This window comes from Symsagittifera roscoffensis, chromosome 10, assembly GCF_963678635.1.
Source record: "Symsagittifera roscoffensis chromosome 10, txSymRosc1.1, whole genome shotgun sequence".
In the NCBI taxonomy this organism is placed as follows: domain Eukaryota; kingdom Metazoa; phylum Xenacoelomorpha; order Acoela; family Convolutidae; genus Symsagittifera; species Symsagittifera roscoffensis.
In genome coordinates this window covers 7412073-7433152 of record NC_087071.1, presented here as the reverse complement: position 1 = coordinate 7433152, position 21080 = coordinate 7412073, and the positions used below count along the sequence as shown (strand labels likewise).

The following is a 21080-nucleotide window of genomic DNA, read 5'->3' as shown; positions in this document are numbered from 1 at the left end:
AAATAATTTATGCATCATAAACTAGCTTTCTTTGTTTCATTTGTCATGAGGATTTCCCTTGTTGAACACGAACTCAAGAGCTATAATAATGATACTAGAATCAATCATCAACCAAGTGATAAATGCTCAGGTATGTCTAAATGATTTGAGTCCTCTCTTAATTGAGTCTCTAATGGGCTAATCAGTGAAAATTCTGGTATTATTGCCTAGTTGCGCGGCCTAATCAAATTGATCCTTCTTATTCTAATTTTTCATCAAAATCATTCAGTTGTTATATACGTTGGCAATTAGCGGGTCAATTTCGGACAATTTTGAGACAGTTTTGTCTGAGAATCAAATGTCTTGGACACTTTTTGAATTTCGGAAAGTTTTGTCCAGGCCATAAATGTTTTGGACACAATTGTCCAGACACACCGATTGAATACCATTAGCAAGGTTAATAAAACTGATATGGTTTTTTCATTCTACTTTAGTTGTTGATAATTGTCAAAAATGGGTCAAGTGGGGTGAAAGAAAAAAAAAACTTCGAGCATGATCGATTCAGGCCTCAAACATGGTTTCAAAATCACCCTAACTAAGTCGAACATGGTAAAAACATATCTCGAGAATAACTACCCAAACACCCAGTCAGGGTCAAAACGATGAAATACGACGGTCAAATTTTGTCTTGGACTTTGTGTCTAGACTGTAAAAATTAGGGTTGATATTTGTAAGAAATTTTGACAAATTTACTTTCCTTTGTTCCTGGAAAATCGTGCTCGAGGTATGTATCGACAATATTCCAGATTAATTTGACCGTGTTCGAGGTAAGTTTTGACTGTGCTCGAGGTGTGTTTAATGTTTGTTTTGACCGAGTACCTTTTCTCAGCTATATTGTTTTTCGGTCGAGCACTTAGAAAGTCGAAACAAAAAATTAGATCCGGGTTATATGCTAATAAAATCGATGCCTTTCTTTTAACAGGAAATACTTACAACCTTTCCCTCATTTTGAAGACTAGCATTACCAGAATTTTAATCAAACACTAATAGACCTTATCTAATATTTGAGCGACAAACATTTAGATGAAAAACGAATTCATTGCAGTATTTGATAAAAAAAACTATCAACTCGGGCAAAAAAAAAGATTTTTGCATAAAATATAATTTTTCATTAGAGTGATGCAGGCACTTATGTTATCCAAGATATATTTACAACCCTTAGAGACAAAATTTCCCCCGTTAGCTAATTACAAATTCAAAGGTGTTGATTTAACCCCGCTATATGTGCCATCATATTTCCAACACTTCCTTCATTTTGAACCTTAACATTACCGTAATTTCCACTAAACACAAACAAGCCTTATCTTATATTTTTGCATATAGTTCCAAGTATACTCTTATCTATTCTTGCTTTTTTTATTTTAACATTTAATTCCAAAATACAAATCCAATTTGGCAATAGAATTAATGCATGAGGATCGAATTGATTTTGAGGTTCAATCGGCAGAAAATTCAAAGAACAGACAAATCTATTTGCACACACCCAAATATTGGGCAAAATTTTTTTACGGCATTGAAAACAAAAAAGTTTTTGTTGTAACACAGATAGTTAGACTCTACTTTTTAAAACTCAGTGGTACGAATTTATCAAAAATTACCAATCCATCCAACTTGAAAAAAGATATAAGGTAGTAATTTTTTGGATTCTACAGTACAAAAATTGAAGCCCTCCAATTTACTGTTATGTTATTAGTGCCTGTACTATTTTTTCATACCACAGAGCGCGCATATAAACAAGTAAGAAAGAAAGCGCACAAAAATTAGCCCAAAATCCCCCCGGAATTCTACAGCACCATTTGGGTCCGGGTAAAAACATTAATGCCAAGACAGCTATAAAATTGGAAAAAAAATTGGGCCCACTTTTATAAGCAAAACAGAGTAAAGTGTAGAAATTGCTTCAACATTTTGAATAAATTGCATACATTTGGGACTTAAGTTGTATAATAAATAATTGCTACTATCAGGTAACAAGGAGATAAAAACTTTTTTTTTACATCCATTTGATGAATTGAGGGAAAAAATTTTAACCGTTTGTTACTGCACCAAAGCACTGCAAATTTTTTCTGCAAAAATTTAATCATATTAACGAAAAAGAAAAAAATAATAATTATTATTAATAGTTATTATTTGGAAAACTTCTTCACTTTTATAATTCGCATCCGAAGGAAGAATTCTTGTTATTCTCAGTGGTTAATATACTACGTTGGATTTATAAACTCTTCTCGCATTCTTAACAACACTTAGAAGGTAAGGTAAGAATTTATAGTTATTTAAACAGCTTTCCCATTGATCTTGGAATGCAAATAGAATAAATTAGTCTTACTTGTTTCTTGAAAAATTGAAATTAAATGTTTTCGCTGTTTTTAGTATTTGAGTGTTTTCTGTAGTTTTGCAAGTTTTTAGTGGATGTTTGGTAAAAAACGCAAACCGGAAATCACTGAAATAAGTTTCCCTAAGAACGAAAGAAAGAAAAAAAAGAAAACCAAGGTTGTCAAACCAAAAGCAAATTGTTCGTTTTTGATAAAAATTTTTAAGCATAAATAGCTTCTTAGTTCAAAAAATCAGTTAATTATCGGAAACTTTTGTACTGTTGAATTGTAAAAAATAATTGAAAAAAGTCAAATCTAGCAAATTCAGATGTTTGCTCGAACTGCGTACATTATATATCATGCGAAAAATTTAATGCGTTTAAAGGAACTCATACCAGAACGGTTTTTGCAACGTGCTTATTACGAATTAGCGCTAGCGCAAACAAAATAAAAACTGTAGGCAAATCACCATTGAACCCCATTAAGAAAACAAGCTTTTTGGAATTGCATATAAAAAATTTTCGCTTGAAAGATTATAATCAATGAACTTATATCAAGCAAAATTTATTATCCAAATTGGCAACACAAATCTTGTGCGTTTTTCTGAAAACCTTTGAAACAAATTTTTGCTTTCAAAGAAAATTAAGTGTACACCTCATAAAAAGAGGAGAGCTGAAAAATCTTTTTTGTTCTTGTTGAAACTAAATGCGCGTGTTTTTAGAAGCAGAATTTTTTGCGATCTTGAAAACTTTTAAAACCCCTGAAAAATTTGTTTGTGAGAAGATAGTTAATAATTGAAACTTATGTACAGCGATTGAGAGTTCTTTTTTTAATAATCAAGCAGAGCGACTTCTCTTGTCTGACATAATAATTTTCACTAGTTGGCAATTGGAATTCAATTTATTGTTAATTCATTGTTTAAAGGTCGCTGGACCTCAAAATTTGAAAAATTCAGTTTGCAGACTGTTGAAAAAAACAGATGGTCTGTGAACGTTACTAATTATGTTGTCTGACACAATTTATAAAACAAACAACTATGTCCCTCAAAAACGAAAAGAAAAAATATTTTTCAAATGATAAAACTTTTTAATTGTGACTTCTGAAATTTGGCACTTTTTAACAACGTCTGAGTCAGTCAAAAAAAATAAGACAAATTCGAGGTTAAGTTTATTCGACAGAAAAAATGACCGAAAATTCGAGAGTAAAAAAGGTAAAAAAGTAGTGTAACTTCCAACAATTTCATAAAAAACATAAAACAAAACACTGCTTTCGAAAACGAGCTGGTTTTTTTGAATACTGCAGGGGGAAAACGACAAAAACTAATAATTTTTTTAACAATTTTTTGAAAACTATCGTGGAAAAACGCGCAAATGAACATTCAAAGACTAGTTTTTTCACGGCTCACGGAATATTTTCCCCTTAAACAAAGTTTTTCTCTCTTTACCCGTTCGAAACTTGCAGTAGAGAAAAAATTTAGAAACTTTATTCTCGACACTGAGGAGATTTTCCAAAATTCAACATCGCTTGGGTCACAACTGAAAAAATTTATTATAGTATATTACTCATTTCGTCTGAAGATTTTTTATGATAGCTGATTTTGCGTGGAAAGGAAGTAAAAAAAAACGTGTGAGAAGCGGAATACAGAATTCAACATCTGTTCAGTGTCCAGCCATTTTTGCTGAAATTTCCAAATAAATTGTTTTAGAAAAAATTAAACCAAATACCCCTGATATTGTAAATTGTTCTTTGCATAGACAAGGAGTCACAGATTTATTTGATTGTTCATTGACTTAAAAAATGGGGAGGAACTTTGTACTCGGGGAGGAAGTTTATTTTGTTTTTCTTTTTGTTTTCCACGCAAAGTCAGGTACTACAAAAGTTTATTGAAATACGTCGAGTAATATATCAAATTACAGCCCTTTCAATTATAATTCGAACGTTTTTTAAAAAGTTTGGTCTTACTTCGAACTAATATGGTGTGAGCGTTTAAGCTTACAATAGCTCATCTAAGCTTACTTTAAGCCGTGAAAACTTTTTTCTCAAATGAAAGTAGTTGTTACAGTCTTGTGGCGCCATTTTGTAAACAAAGATAAACACTCCAAAAATTTCTGCAAAAACTGTTTTAAAAAAATTTAAAAGTGTTACATCATTTTTTAAAAATACTTTTAGTTTTTCTTTTCAGTTTTCCTAAAAAATGTATTCCGAATGGCTTTTATTTTGACTATCAATTATGCTAAAGTTTTTTACTGGTTCAGGTATTTTTTATCACACAATGCGAAAAAAACGCCAATAAATTGAAAAAAAAAATCTTTTATGTTAAGACTGTGGTCGGAACATTCTGTGCCACTTGTTTTATTATACATACTGGAGCGAGTTCATAAAAGTTTCATCTATTGAAAAAATCTGGAAGTTTTTTGTTTGATAAAACTACTTTTGAAATAACTTGATTTTTTGTATTCAAAACAACTTTTAAATTTAGGTCTCTGTAAAACTTTTTTTAAGTTTAGAATTACATCGTTAAATAGACTGAAATTCAGTCATAACGAACAAACCAGACATCGATAAAAATTGGTGAGAGTAAAATTTAAACCTTTTGAGCCGCTCCCCAAAACATTCAGAAACCGGACATTTCTGGAGAACCTTTCGAGTTTCATTCATTGGTCCTGGCCTCTTCGAAGCATTAATGTTTGATTTCTTAACATTATTTAAAACAACTTCAACTGCCATACGTCAAACCTAAATCATGCATCACAAAATTTAGACAGAAAACAGCCATGACGTGAAGATAGTTTTAGTAACTTCTCTTTTTCAACAAAAAAAATAAGTTTCAAGACTTTGGGGAAACCTTTTGCTCCAAACTTTTATGAAATATAATGAAATATATTAAAATATAACATTATATGATTCAGTTTCAACAAATTTTTCTGGGCGCAAGACTGAATAGGTTATTCATTAAGTAATGATTGCTAAAAACTCGAAGAAATCAACCAATTAAAAACACATCAGTACATCAAATTAAAACTCAGCATAAAATTCAGCAGATCAAACTTTCCAATCAAATTAAAAGCGACGCTCGCTTTAATTACTTTCAAGTCAAATAACACAAACGGAGAAATACTGTACGAGCACCGATGGGTTTCGAGGCCCTCAAAATCTTTTCTTTAGTTTTTTCTACAAAACCTTCTTCTTACTTTTTAAACGACCAGGCTGACCAAAACTTATTATATACTTGCCATATTTGGAAACGTTCTTGCCATACCAATTTCTTATATTTCCAAACGTACGGAAAATTTTTTGAGTTGAAAGCAATTTTTCATACATAAAAATTATGTGACTAGCATTTTTTCCATTAATCAAAAAATACTATTTTTTGATTAACTAATTTTGGGTTTTGTTCGACAACACAACAACCAAATTATTTTTACAATCAGAAAACTCATTGGTTGCTGGGTAGAAATATAACAGATAGCCGGCGTTTGTAGATTGTCTTTATGAAAAAATAAATCACATTTCAATTAGAACCAAGAATGAAAACCGCAAGTTTTTGTATATGGCTAAAAAAACTTACTTAACAATTTTACTAAACTAAAACTTTGGCCTACTCTTTTGACAGATTGAATTATATCTTATCATACCATAAGGCTTTCATAATTGGATTTGCACAAAGATTTTAGTCAGTTTTGTTGCATTTGCATGAAACAATCAACCGAGACTACGTTTTAGATAAAATATTGCTAGTTTGCAAGCAAATTTTTCTAAAATTATGTATATTTTAGTATAAAAGTGACATTGTGGTTCTTTTGAAATACGAATTTATTCCGACCATTGAAATTTCGTATTCGGATGTGTTTTAAATTTTTATCTTTTTTGTTTTCCACGCAAAGTCAGATACCACAATTAATCATCAGATTGGTCGAGTGATATATCATGTTAAAGCTGTTTCAGTCGTGATTCGAACGAAATTTTAAAATTCTGAACTTTTTTCAGTTTGAGAGAAACCTTTTCAAAAATCTTTCATTTTTGATCAACTTCATGCAAGCGAAATGAGCAAACAGGCTCATTTATGCTTAATTTAGGTATTTTACAATAGCTTGATTGTGGTTTATTTGAGTTCTATTGAACTTAAATTAGTTTTTGGAGTTTTTCAACGCCCTTTTGAATTCAAACACTTATAAAATGTTTTGCTTTTTTACGGTAATTTTTGGTTGTTCTTTTCATTTTTTTTTACAAAAAAGTTTTCCATTTTGCCTGTTTTAATATGACTGTCGAATATGCCTATTTTCTAGTTTTTGGTGTATACCCTTTAATCCTACCCCACAGAAAAAACGAGACTAATTTAAAAATACACGTATTTTCTCTAACACTATGGTCGGAACATTTTGTCTATTTAGTAAAATATCCAGCTATCCTTGTTTTCTTTGGAAAGGTTATGACAAGCGTTTTCTTCACACATTTTGTGTTGGAGTTGAATGATAAAAAAGCTTTGTGTAGTGAGGCCATGTAGTTCGAACAGTGAGGTCGAACATTGGAAACTTCAAACACGGTTTTCTCGATATGAGTCGAAAGTAGACAAAAAGTGAAGAGGGAAAAAGTTGCTTAGAGCTTTACTAGCGTTTTTGGTGACAATTAATTTATTAATGTCAGAACCAAACTTTCAACCCAAAAAGGATCATTTTTTTCCCTGAATCAAAATTTAATGAGAAAACTATATCGAAGGAAGTGCTTTACACCGTTCAACAAAGTTCTAGAATGGTAAAATCTTAAAATTTGGTAGTATCAGCATAATTCTTGAACAAAAAAAAAACCAACAAGTTGACCCCGAAAGTTCTGGTTCCGAAATCCCAAAAAAGTTGTATTATAATATATCTGGTAGCATTCTAAGCAACTTTTGTCCTCTTTAATTTCTGTCTTTTTCGAATCAATTTGAGAACAACGCGTTGAAGTTTCAAAATTTGTTTAATTTGTCTGGATAATTTTAGTCAGCACTGTATTGCGACCGGAATTTTTTGTGATACTCGAACAGAAACCGGCTATTCTTGTTTTTATTTAATTTGGGTACAAATACGTGAAAATCTTATCGGCTACGCTTCATAAATCTTGCTTGCTTTTTTCTAGGTAACCAACACGTGATCGAACAACTGACTCGGAATGTCGTCTTCTCGTTTCGCTTTTTACGACGGGTGTGATGAAGAGATAGTGAAGATAGTGTCTAAATGTAAAGAACATGACATTGAGTTTCTGAGGATGACATACTGCGACACAAATGGAATCGGCAGATGCAAATTGGTGAGTAAATAAAAAATTTTAGAATTTTTTCTGTAACTACCCCCTTTACTTATAGAAACATCAAAATCTAGTTTAAAATGATTTTCGCTGTTAATTTCTTTCATTAATCGAAAATCTTTTTGGTCTAAAAAATTCCATGGTTGAAACCAGGGACGGATCCAGGATTTTCTCGAGGGAGGGGGGGGGGGATAGCGGACTTTCAAAAAATTGATTTTGGCCCCCTCAAAATAAGTATCTATTGGCGTCAAAGGCGCCTTTAGTAAATGTTTAAGGTCCATCGCCAAAATTGGATATGGTAAATAGTACAAAGGGGGGACCCTTGGGTCGGCAGGGGGTCGAATCCCTGAGGGGGCGGGCGTCCGCCCCTGATTGAAACTGTTTTTCCTCGAAGCTAGTCGAAAGATAAAAGACTTGGGTTAAGATGGTCGAAAGTAAAGTTGCAACTTTTGACCCGGGATATCAGAAGGAACAATTGGAAAATAAATTCTTTCACATGCGAATCGCCGCATGAAAAATTATCATTTTTACACCGCATAAATAACCAAAAACTACTTAATTTTGGTTTAACATCTTTTTTTGGGGGTTTGAAGGCAAAATAGAAGACAGTTGAACTCCTTCTTTGCTTGAAATTGAAACTGAAGGGTAATGTCCAAACCAGATTTTAAAATTTCTGTCGGTTTTTGAAGTCTAATAGTAAAACCGCTATTATTTGATTGCCGTTAAATATATGTTATCACTGCATAATCAGCAGTAAATCAGGATTTTTTTGCATTTACTACCCCGAATACTTTGAAACAGCGAAACTTTTCCTCGTGTTTAAAAATGTAGACTTGATAGTCCCAGTAAATTTCGGCTGTTTAATTTAATAAGCACAGCGTCCAAAAACTATGAAAAAACTATTAGAAAGCACATGCTAACAAGAAATAGACAATTTGGCTTTCAGTCTAAAAAATCATGAGTTGATGCTTTGATCATTTTGAAAATCATGGTGAACATCTTGAATAGAATGCTCTCAAAAGCCAAACTTTAATTATGGAACCCCTCAGGGTTCAGTTCTACGACCGCTACGATTTTTCATAAGCGTCAATGATAATCCAATTTGCTTGAAAACCTCAGAGTTCAAACTTTTTGCCTGATGACACGGCGATTTACGGGGAAACCTCTCCAACTGGCCAGACCATTACTCAAGAGTTGATTGCCACTAAAACATTGTTTGTGAAAAAGTTGAAAGTTGAATAGAGGAAAACTTTAGCCTCTTAGTTTTTTGTTGGAAATTTTTGCCGATTACTCGCCTGGGTTGGAAAATGAAAGGCTTGCAAAACTGTAAGCAAGCAGTTTAGCATACGCCTTGATTCCAAATGAAAGTTTATAAAGCATATTTTAACTTTAACGAAGGAACGTCTCAATTCTCCAAATCAGTCAAAAGGGATCAATTTTTTGAAAGACTTAATAGCTCCATTTATTTAATAAAATGTGGTAAATCAGTATCTCTTACTAGTTTTTAAATTAGAATAACACGTGAAGTTAAATTGCAGAATTTTCAGGAAAAAATCATGTCGCTAATTTGTGCAATTGATGTCTGTTTGTTCCTGGCTTCCAGAGACAAGTCTTTAAACCTGTTAAATTTTTGTCAGAACCATCACAAAGACTGAAAGAACAAAAAAAACAAAAGGAGCTTCCTTAATGCGAAAACGACCTCAACTCACAAAATGCACATTTTGGCCTCGTAATGATATAAGAAATTTTTAATCTGCAGGTCAAGGGCAAAAAAAAACAAAAAAAATTGAATGTGTACGAAATGTATCTGTATACAATGTTTAAGCATCAATTTAAGCTATTAAGGCACAAACAAGGAACTAAATTCTTGAAAAAAAATGTAACAATTTGTCGTGTCTTTCGTAGTTCCTAAAATTTGAACCATTAACAACACTTTGATGAAAAAATCTTGACGATGAAACCTAATTCTAGTATACATCATCTTGATTGAGTCTCATCTAATTCCCAAAGAGATCGAAACGCTGAAAAAAAAATTATGACATGCAAGTTCAAGTAAAATAATTATGCAAACATGAGAAATTTTAACAATTTTATGAAAAGACTGAATAAGTTTTTTGTACTATAATCGATTACTTACGTATCAAACTCAGTTCTGGATAGATCTTCTGTGATTTTTTCCAGGTCAGTGTTCCGTGTGTAGAGAGTGTGTTGCGAGGGGGAGGGGTGGGAATGTGTTGTGTGGTGCCCCTGTTTGACGCATCCTCCCAAGTGGCTACCCTGGATGAACTAGAAGACTCTGGCTACCCTGATTGCTATGTGTTTCCAGGTATGTAAATTAAACAGGGGTAGAGTTCTTCTAAACCCACGCTAATAAATATTACTAACATCAATTTTACGGTGTAGAACTTTTAATTTTCGAAACTGTGTTCAAACAAATTGAGTTTTAAATCTTCTAGGAGAAAGGCTTAATTTTTCAGATAAAAACTATCAAAATTATCTTAAATAGTCAAGAAGAGTTATGTCAAGAATAAGGGCGAAGTTAGCAGTGTCCTTCGTATAGATCTTTGTTGAAGTCACCATCTCACACTTTTAACACATTCTGGCACATTTTTAAGAATATCGTTTTTGGCAAGAGCAAGTTTGTGGAACGAGTATACTAAACAATAAAATGAAGAGGGAACCGAAGTTAAACGAAAAAAAAATTTCTGACTTTTTTTATGCCGTAGAGCGATAATTTTCTAAAAGTCTGTAAGGTATATTTAGAAAAAATCGACCATTTTAGACATAGTTTTGAAAAGACATTTGCCTTCTGGAGAATATAGGATCAATCTCGTCAAATTATCACTAAGTCAGTTACATGTTTTTAAAAATTTTAAATTTTTCTATCGTTTCTTTAGGTCGAGACACTTTTCATCTATGCCCTTGGTCTGGAAGTTCGGGAAAGTCCAAGATAGCCGAGGTCATCTGCTCATTCCACTGGAAAGAATCCCTCGACTACCAGGTAGGTCAAGGTCAATTTTGAGGCTATTCACCATAAAAAATCCTCTCTTAAGCCCAACATAAAATCGTCTCTTTTCCAGTCCCCCTTATATATGGAAGTCTATTTAAAATGACATATGATGTTATAAAATGCAGCAAAACTTGTCAGCATGAACAGGTGAGCAAATTTTTACAACATTTCTTACATGCAAAATGCCGTGTGACCAAACTTTGAACAGTTATATTTTGTAACTTTACGAAGGGGTGAAAAACTGGAAAGAGCCATAATTACTCCGAAAAAATGAGAAACAAGTTTTCGAGAAGTATATTGCACAATACTACGGCTCTTTCTCTACCCCCCCATCCCCCATCTTGAGCGAGCATCAATTTCATTGTGTAATGAGCGAGTTGACAAGATTAAATATGGCGACTAAAAAAATGATTGCCTGGCATAATTAGTCAGCCTGTAAATTTTCATAACAATCGGACGATATCAAAATTTACATATTTGTAAAAAAACAATTGCAGGTGGGTGAAAAGAAATAGAGCACATCTTACAAGATTTTGCAGATTTCCATGTTATTTTGATCCTCCAAGATTAGTCATGATATTGGCAAGTTTTTTTATGAACGAATCAATGGGAGCTGAGAGCGCCCCCTATTTTCAAAATTGATTAAAACCGCCGACTGTGCTTCGATAAAATAAAACAATTTCAGGCAAAAAAGGATCTAGAATGAACATGATAGAATTTGTTGACACATGAATCTGTAATCAGTACGACGCGAAAACAGTTCACGGGATAGGTGCACAATTTGGTGTCTGTAGGTATCTGGAACCCAAAGACAATTTTCTAAACTTGTTCAAAAATGTAACTGGATTTCGTCCACAAAGTTTCCGTGAATTCCGCGCGACAAAGACGCGAAATGAAAATTGTGTCTGCTTATTAGTTCTGTCACGGATTTTGCACCGAGTGAACTTAGCTAGTTGTTAGGCTAAATACCGCATTTTCAAGCGGATTCCTCAAACTGCAAGCTTATTTTGCTATTGAAAGCGGGTTCCACTTACTTGTGCAAATTCCGCTTGCATCTTGCATATTCCGCTTATAATACATGGAATCCGCGTACACTTTGCGGATTACGCTGACAAACACGGATTCCGCAACAGCATAATTTTATGTTAAACAATTTTTTTGATCTATTTGTGGATTCATTCCGCAAACTGGTCTAGATTCCGCAGTATTTGGTGCGGATTCCGCAATTTATTTTGTTGCCTGTTTTTGGAGCAATTTTGAGCAATGCAGCGTTTTAGCTGTTTGTTCGTGGTGTTTCGCTTTTTGTATCCTTAATATATCTATACCTGTTTAGGAAGTTGAGGAAACCTGATATATGCCATTATTTTTGTCGTTTCAGTAAGCTAACTGTAGTTTTCAAGAAAATATGAAATCTCAAAAAAGCAAAACCAGCGTACACATACAATCACACATAACCAAGTTCGTAACGGAAACGCTAAATTGAATTTAGAACGGACGTTTCTCCAATCCCTTTGATAAATCATACAAAACACATCTATAACAAAACTCCCTATGTTTTGAATCAAGACCCGTTTTTGAAAAAACAACAAGTACAAAAAAATTAAGTAACAAATTTAAGGTTAAATAAACATTTTCTATACCAACCAATGTTTTATTTGCTCATACAGCCTCTAGAATAAAGGTTTCAGCCAATTCAAATCAAGTTTGAGAAATTAAATTGATTTTCTTCAAAAGCTTTACTCTAATTCGTAAAAAAGATACGGTATTCAAAACCACTTACTATTGAGCCAGTAAATTGAAGAGAAGCAGAAAAACAAGAAGAAAAAGAAGAAGAAATTTTTTCTCCGTAAAAATTCTGAATGAATAAAGAAAAAAATATCAAAAATAAAAACCTATGCCAGTTAATATCAAGTTGTGAATAATAACAACATTGTGGAGGGCGAACTAACGACAAATGATGCCAACTATACATCTATCAAAAACTTTTTCTATATAATTATACATTTCCAAAGTTAGGAATTATCAAGCTTTGAAAACCAACACAAATCAAGTTTCTTAAATCAACCCATCATAACAGAAAAAAATAGAACTAAATCCATGATAGCATCAGCGCTCAATTACATTGGATCGTCTTCGCAGTTTTTTTGCTGCAAAGAAATGTTCATAGACTTAAATTTTCTCACAATTTTGTCCATGTCCAGAGCAAACAACTGATTTGCTTTGCTATTTAATGTATCACCATTTGACGAAATCGAAAATAATTGTAACCGAAAAGGGATTTTTATCCCGCATTTTAGCAAACTTCATTGAATTGTCTTAATTTATCTAGTGTTGCCTATTGAGGAGCCTTTTAAGCTGAAAAAAAATTTAATTAGTAAAAAACCCTTAGTTTCACTCTGGAAAACTAGTTTTTGAAGATTCTATTTGCAAACCGTACGCACAATTAAGTTGTTAAAAAATAAAGATTTTTTTGAACAAATCATAACAAATTTTGAATTAATTTTTTCATTTCCAATTTTTGATCAGTTTTAGGCAAATGGTTGTCGATTTTAGCTAACTCACTAAAATTTAATGCATTCCTATAGTTTTTTATAGACTTAAACCCAAAGTTTTAATTGATTTTTATGAAAACTGGAAAAAAATTTTACCTTTCCTATTCTGATTAGCTTTTGAGATATTTAAATTGAGTGGAAAAAATATTAACTACAATAATCTGTGCTCAAATTTCAAAACTCGGAAAAGTTCAAAATATAGTTTCATTATTTTTCCAACCGTCTAATGCCTTTGTTCGAAAATTTTTACTCTTCTGCATAATGTGCTACTAACACAATAACCAGCTACACTTGCTTGTATGTTTTTTTAATTGTTTATTAGGGAATCGATTCCCGCCACCAGTGTGAGAAGCAACTCAAATGTCTCAAAGATGAGTTCGGATTTGACCTCTACTCTGCTTTGGAGTATGAGTTCGTACTCATGGAGGGAAAACACGTCAGCAGTCAGAAGGGGAAGGGGGAGAATGAAGGGGCTGAAAGGAAGAAACTGCAGCCGGTGTTCAGGGGGACTGATATTTGCTCCACATTTGGTGTGTACTATTAGCATAATTTCAATTACTTTACCATACAGTTTTCATATTAAAGGGTGTGCAGATGAAACACACGCTTTTTTGTTAAACATCTACGCGTATGACTAAAAATGGAACTTTTTCATTTCAACATCTACAAATCATTCTATTGTAAATGTCTTTTTTCTCTCCAAAAAAAATCTGGCATCATTTTTCCAGAGCACAAGAAGGTGGAGGAGTTCCACATCGAAGTGCACAGGAGACTGCTATCAGCCGGGATAATTGGCAGGACTTACCAGGTGGAGTTGGGGGATGCTCAGAATGAGATCACTCTCCCCCCTGCATTTGGAGTGAGGGCGGGTGATGAGGCTTTTATGCTGAAGAGTTGTGTGAAGGAGACTGCGTGGGGTACATTTCACATTTTTTAAAGATTTTTCGAAGGCATTTTTATAGATTTTTCGTTAGTTTCTAGTCTTTCTAAGAAAAAACTTCGCAGCTGCTCGTTTTGACCTCAGAATTCAACTCTAAAGCTACTGAAGCGCATAAAAGCTGTGCTATAATCCGACAAACCTAAAAAAACTCCGCTCTTTGACCGTTAAAGTAGCTCAAGGCCGTTCGACATTAATTATAAATTCAAAATATTACTAAATGAAAAGCGATAAGTTTTGTTTATACATGGAGAAAATCCATTCAAGAGAACCAAAATTTCAAAATTTCAAACGTGGACAAAGAACTTTGCGCAGTCTTATTCTTGAAAAAAGTTCAAAAACCAAGTCATGAACGAATTCTGTTTCGGGGCCGAAAATGGTGACAATAAGAACAATAAGGTTCTTCATTGTATTTATAAACAAAAAACGATGAAAAAACTTATATAATCTTTAATTTCAGACGTGGACAAGCATGCCTCGTTCATGTCGAAGCCCTTCGCGGATGGGGAGAGTGAGTCACTGGTCACTAACAGTGGCCACTTCAACCACTCTCTCTGGGACGAACATCACAACAACGTCTTCTATGATCCACAAAACGAACACGGATTCTCAAAGTTAAGTAGTTAGCTTAGTTATTTGTAATATAAAATAATAAATGGGGTAAAAATAATAAATTTGAATTTTAAAAGAGAAGCAATTTTAAGCAAATACATTTAGATTTAACTAGGTTTTGAATTTTGAATGAATTCTGGATTTTTTTCAAAATATTAATTTTGTATTTTGACTAGCTGCATGAAAAAACTTGGCTTAAAATTTCAGAAATTTTGATTCAAACATTCTCAGATCAGAAAAATACTTTAGAAAACGAAACTGATTTTAGGGGCAAAATGCGGACAGAGAAAACATAACATTTTGTAGGATAAAGCTGCGGAATGCCGCAACCTTTTGTGGAAATCACTCCGACGGCCAATGTGCGTTTGTCTTCGAGCTCGCCCTTTTGTTATTGGATTCTGCGGTGATTTTAAGCGCCTCTAAAACAGTGAAACCATTTGTTTGAAAATTCAGAGGCGTTATGTTGGAAGCTTATACGCTTAGTTATAAAGCTGAGCTTGGCGCTATAAATTAACTTGTAGTTTCCCTTCCCAAAAAGTTCTAACTTCTGTTTTGATTTTTGTTGTTTGTTTGAAAACCAAAATGCGCACCATGCACATTTTTGTGCGACCTATCTGCACAGCAAGGCATCACTCCTAGTTTTTCCAGAAAAAAAACATTTGTTCAGTAAACTTTTTTATTATTATTCAACTAATCTGGATTCACACAATAACTTTAATAACTTTCTAGAGTAGATTTAGGCCAAGTAACGGGACAAATTTTAAGTTTAAAAAAAAAACATTTTGTTCGGTAAACTTCTTTTTGACCATTATGAACTATTCTGGCCTCTCAGGGTAATTACTATTAGGTACCAGAGCATTTTTATGGTACATGACAGTAAATATTTCATTAAAAAAACTCTTTTTTTTACTATTCAACTAATCTAGATTCACACGTTAACTTTCATTGCCTTCCAGGAGTACATTTAGACCAAATACCAGTACAAATATCTGTTAAAAAAACTGTTAAATGAGCTCTCTTTCTTCAATTTTTAGTTACAACTAGATGGAAAAACTACAACTACTAGAAAAAATATTTCATTAAATTATTTCTTTTTCTTCTAGGTGGCCCACTGGTGGGCAGGTGGAATCATGAGACATGCGAGGGCCCTGTGTGCCCTGGTGTGTCCCACTGCCAACTGCTACAGGAGGATAGTACCCGGCAGCTGGGCTCCCAGGAAGTCTGGATGGGCTCTGGACAGACGAGACGCATTCATAAGGTCTGCTCTTTAGGGCGGTGTCAATAAGACGACTTATGTCCGGCAAAAAAAGACGACAGATGTTAAGACTACAATCGTTTTTGACGGGTCTTTAAGACGACGCTACTTGCATTTTTCCGATTATATTTCTGAAATATAAATCGTATAAATTCAAACAGTAAATTCTAAATGTTTTAATGTTACATTTTCCTCTTAATGTCATTAGTCTTTATGTTCTGTCGTCTTAATTACCTAGCACCATTTTGGGTATATGAGTATTTCATGCAAGATAACATTTATCAGTGGAAAATATGTCTGAAAATGCCAACATTTTTGCTTTAGTAGGAGCTTCGAAAACATTTTTTTTCCTGTTTGATTTAGCTCATTATAAAGAAAAAACTTATGTAAAAATATGATATTTTTGAAACAAAACTAAAAGATTAGCTGTACATTCCAAGTTTTTCTGCAGGTGTAATAATAGCAAAAATTTTACTGTTTCGCGTATTTATTTTGCAACCTTTTGTTCTTTAGATGCAAGAATGAAAGTAAAAGTGGAACCTACTTCGAATGCAGGACTCCAAGTGGAGCTGCCAATCCATACCTGGTCATGGCTGGTAGGATTCATGATTCTTGAACAGAATTAAATTCATAATTCAATTTCTTGTCATTATATATTTCAAGTTGAACTATTCAAAATTTCAAGAAGCTAGGTTATTTTTGTTTTCACTTCAAAAAAATCACAAAAACTCATAACACAAAGCATGAAACAATATTTCACAAAAATCTTAGTTTTAAAAAAGTGTAAACTGATCCTGTATTTTCAAATGACACGCGTTATGCACACATTAAAATCAGAATTTGAAAACTTACATGAAAAGTATTACTTTCCGCGATTAATAAACACTAAACAATGACCCAATATTTCAAAAAAGTTGCCTGTTTTAAAACGTCTATAAAAGATCTTAAGCGTATGTGCGATTCCAGAACACAAGGGTAATCAGCCTTTAGAAAGACAATTTAATAAAAAAAATAATATTTTCCAGGAATTGTGGCTGCGGGTCTGGATGGTCTGAGAAACAAGGTGGAGCCCCCTCCGATGGGAGTGTCGAACGAGGCCAACTCGATACTACTTCCAAAGACACTCTTAGAAGCGGTCGAAGGTTAGAAGCTATATGAGAAATAGAGAAATGTCTAAATATCTTCTAATTGATTTAATACCAATACTTTATCTCAATCATTACTGATTTTTTAAAACAAACTGTGAAAATAAATGGTTACAAAAAAAATAATTGGTTACATCAAAACACAAAAAGAGTCCGCAAGCTTCACTCGCGAATTTTTACGCGTAGAGAAGGAAAAAAGAGCTATCTTTTAAATTGGGCCAAGGCGTTTTTAAAAAAAAAATCAAATATATTCTAGATTGCTAATGCATAAAAAAAATTAAGTTAGTGAACCACATCTGTTTGTCACGTCAGGCAAATACTCTAATAATTACAAAAGTTAATTCAATCAAATTGAACCATATATGAATACACTCAGTAGCGGATTTAGGGGGCGCCCCCTCCCCTGAGGGATTCGACCCCCTGCCGACCCAACTATTTTGAGATATCCATTTATGACTGACTGACCTTTGGCACCAATCTATAGTTATTTTGATTGGGGGGATCGCGCGCCGAAAAAAAAACGCATTTTTTGGTCGAAATTTTCCAAAAAACGCCAAAAATGCCATTTTTGGCCTGTTTTTTTTTCAAAATTTTGCCGGCGCAGAAAATTTCTTCAAAATGGGGTCTTTATAGTGATTTGGGAGAGCTCAATTTTGTCTACCTAAAAAAAGGTCGACAAATTTTCAAATTCTTTTGAATATATATGCCCCCTCCCTTCCCCCTCCCCCTAACCCCCCCCCCTCGAGAAGTTCCTGGATCAGCGCCTGAATACACTTATCAATATAAGCAAATTTTTGAGTTCAACTCAAGATCAATTGCAAAAAAGAAGGCAAATTGCGCTCTATTAATTTTTTCGGTTTTCTTCCTTTTTTACATTTTTCCAACTTCTGTTGACTATTTTAGAAATATTGGAAAACGATATTGTTAGGAGATCAGCTTCAGTTTGAATACTACTAAAGTGGTGTGACTATGAATTAGTCAAATTTACAATAAAAATTATGAGTTAGTTATGATGAATGATTGGTTAGTACACAAACTTAATGATCAAATATATGGTATCAAAATCTAAGAAGGAAGAAGCCAAAATGTATATGAAACTCTGAACGGTTCGCAGTTGTTAGGACAGGTATAACTTATCTTCATTTTTAGAGTTCGAGCGAGACACTGAACTTAATTCGATGTTCGGGGAAGAGTTCACGCGCTGGTTTTGTGAGGGCAAACGACAGACGGACTGCAAAGTGAACACTTTCGAACAGGAACGACAAAAATACTGGAAACTCATTTAAACAATTTGATGCAAAAAAACCTGAAAATCTCGGATAATTTTCGTTAACGAAAAAAATTACCACTAAACTGTAACCAACAATTTGTTATTTTAATTGTGAAACTTAATCATTGCATGCTTCAAACGTAAAAAGATGTAAGTAGCAGTTAATGTGATTGTGATCGTCTGTTCCAACTTCGTGCAATTTTCCTAACTCTATCAAAATTAGAATTTTTGAATTCAAACATCGTGTTTTATATTATCACACAGAGACATCACGGGTCTTTGCAATATTTGTCAGACAAAAATACATGACGAAGTTGACAAAAAAATGAACTTGATAAAAACTGCTAAAAAGCCAAAAGGTCAAAAAAATTTCCATAAAGAACAAGAAACGTTTCAAATTACTTTTGAAACGTATAAAAATAGACTAAATATTCCAAAACAGATAAATCATTTATGACACATTTACTTTAATACAAATTAGCTCACTGCTTTTTCACACAAAATTGAAAGAAAACATATTTAAAAATTCTGTTCTTAAAACCGTCTAGTAAAAACAAATAACTCAAGTCTTTACAGATATTCAGACTATCGTAAAATTTCCTCTATCGCTTTCCTAGACATAGATCCCAAAAAAGGTGCTTTCAAAGTAAGTTCGAAGTCTTCAGAGTATCGACCTTGCCAGCATCAATCCCTTTGATGTTTCATAAGCCTCTACTTATGTTCTAACAAACAAAGTCACAAAATTTAATTTTTGAGAAATATGGAATCAAAAATTTTCAACATAAGTTATACGCCAAGAATAAAAAACAAAACAGCAATTCAAAAAAGATGTATTTAAATAAAACCCATTAATCGAACAAAAAAGTAATCCGGTGCAAAAAACGAAACGAAGAATTTAATGAACAAATCTTAAGCCAAATAAAACTCAATTTAATTAGGAAAGAGTTTAAAGGGTAAATTATTAGTAAAAAAAAGGTAAATTAGCGATCAAAAACTATTCTAAGACGAGGCAATTCAGTCGAAAAAACATTAACAGGCAAGTAAAGGCCGACAATTTTTAGTGAACAAATCATCATCATCATAACTTGTTTTGGTATTTACGGTGCTGCGGTAGTCCCAGTCACTGGGGTTGGCAACACCTGGCAACTTCTAGCTCCTGCTCTCCTTCCTTCCCTGTCCCGCGGATCGGTGCAAGAATATGTTCCTTATAAAAAACGTGTCCTAATCAGATTTTAAACCAGGACCTTTAACGTCCCAGGCGTTTTTATTACCTCCAAGCTAAGTGTATCAGAGACGCTTACAAATTTGAACTCATTATGAACCATGGTACCACACCACGAGATGAGGTTTGTGAACTAAGTTGCTTACGGGAAAAAACCTTGTAACCGGTTGCAATTCATTTGCTAAATGCTAAGGTAAAGAGCACAATGATCATATCAAAAGCAAAATGAGGATGTTTTCCGGCATTGGTCATGATAGCAGACACTATTTCAATCAAAAAATTCCACGGCGTTTTTCTCAAGAATATGCAAAGCCTAAAATAGCATATGATCTTTTTGTCTATGATGGATGCTCAATTGAAATTTTAAAAAATCGAAGCCAAGAAATGTATTTTACGTATGTTATCATGTTCGAAAATGATAGACCCAAAACTTGTTAAGCTTTAGAGAGATAAACAAACAAACCAAAAAAAAAACTAAATAAGTTTTAAGTGTTTGGACGCATTATGAGCAAACTTTGAGTCAAATGGTCATAAACCAACAATAAACAATGTCTTTTTAATTCATATTCTTTTATTAATAATGTGCTAAGTTTAATATTATGCAAAAAAAAACTAAATCAATCAAGGTTTCCAAATTTAAAAAAGGGCAACTTTTTGGTTCCTAATCAGCTTGAAACAATTCCGAAATAGCCCGAACACTTTGCATGAGCATCAGTTTTATGTTTAACGAGTGGTTCAGTAATTTAAATAAGACGACCAAATACGTATGCCATGGCTGGATAAGTCCACGTATCATTTTTGTAAAAATGGGTCAATGTGAAATAACATTGAACTTGTAAAAAATTCTCAGGTTATGATGAAAAGTAAAGAGTCCGCTTCTTCGCGTTGGTTTTTTTCTGAAATTATTTTTATTTAAAATAGCAAAATTTGGGATGATTAATTTTTTCTAGAACCGATACCAGCCTTTAAAATGCACGAATCATATTTTTATTTTCCGTTACTTATTTAAGTGTAAATGGGCTTCACTAGATGAGCTAAGCAGTCATTATATAGAAAAATTGAAAAAAGTTTGTTTTTTCAATTTCAGCTAAAAAAATTTGTGGCAGATCATTTTGGGTTATTTGTATAGCAATTAAATGCTCGTTACTATTCATTTGACTCTAATGGTTTAGAATTTCGATTTTTTTTCCTTTAACAAATGAAGTAAAAATAAATAGATAAAATGAAGGAAACCTTTGAATCGTGAATCGAGTTCTCAATAGTACTATCGTTTCAATTAAAAATTTTCATGTGATGGTTATTCTACGTAAGTTAGAACAACAAAACTTCCAAGCAGTGTTGCTGTCTTAGTATATGAGATCTCGCAAATTTTGAATCAGTGATCTTCATTCTTTAATGAACCTATTCAAATTCAAAAAATTATCAAATGTCGTTGAAACGGAGAGC

General features: G+C 33.1%; 2 protein-coding genes and 1 long non-coding RNA gene across 3 annotated transcripts in view; 2 read left to right on the top strand and 1 right to left on the bottom strand.

Annotated features, from left to right (window-relative positions):
• LOC134855374 (cleavage and polyadenylation specificity factor subunit 2-like) overlaps positions 1-21080 on the bottom strand; it is a 372284-nt gene that overhangs the window by 326077 nt on the left and 25127 nt on the right. The window lies entirely within an intron of this gene.
• Positions 1758-9953, top strand: LOC134855185 (uncharacterized). Its single transcript, XR_010164458.1, has 3 exons — positions 1758-2286; positions 7464-7634; positions 9813-9953. It is a non-coding gene; the product is annotated as an uncharacterized LOC134855185 (long non-coding RNA).
• Positions 10489-18621, top strand: LOC134854958 (glutamine synthetase-like). Its single transcript, XM_063871338.1, has 9 exons — positions 10489-10632; positions 13516-13723; positions 13922-14110; positions 14591-14744; positions 15590-15608; positions 15846-16000; positions 16511-16593; positions 17023-17139; positions 18292-18621. Exons 1-9 carry the CDS (start codon positions 10489-10491, stop codon positions 18426-18428), a joined length of 1206 nt encoding a protein of 401 aa, XP_063727408.1. The 3' UTR covers positions 18429-18621.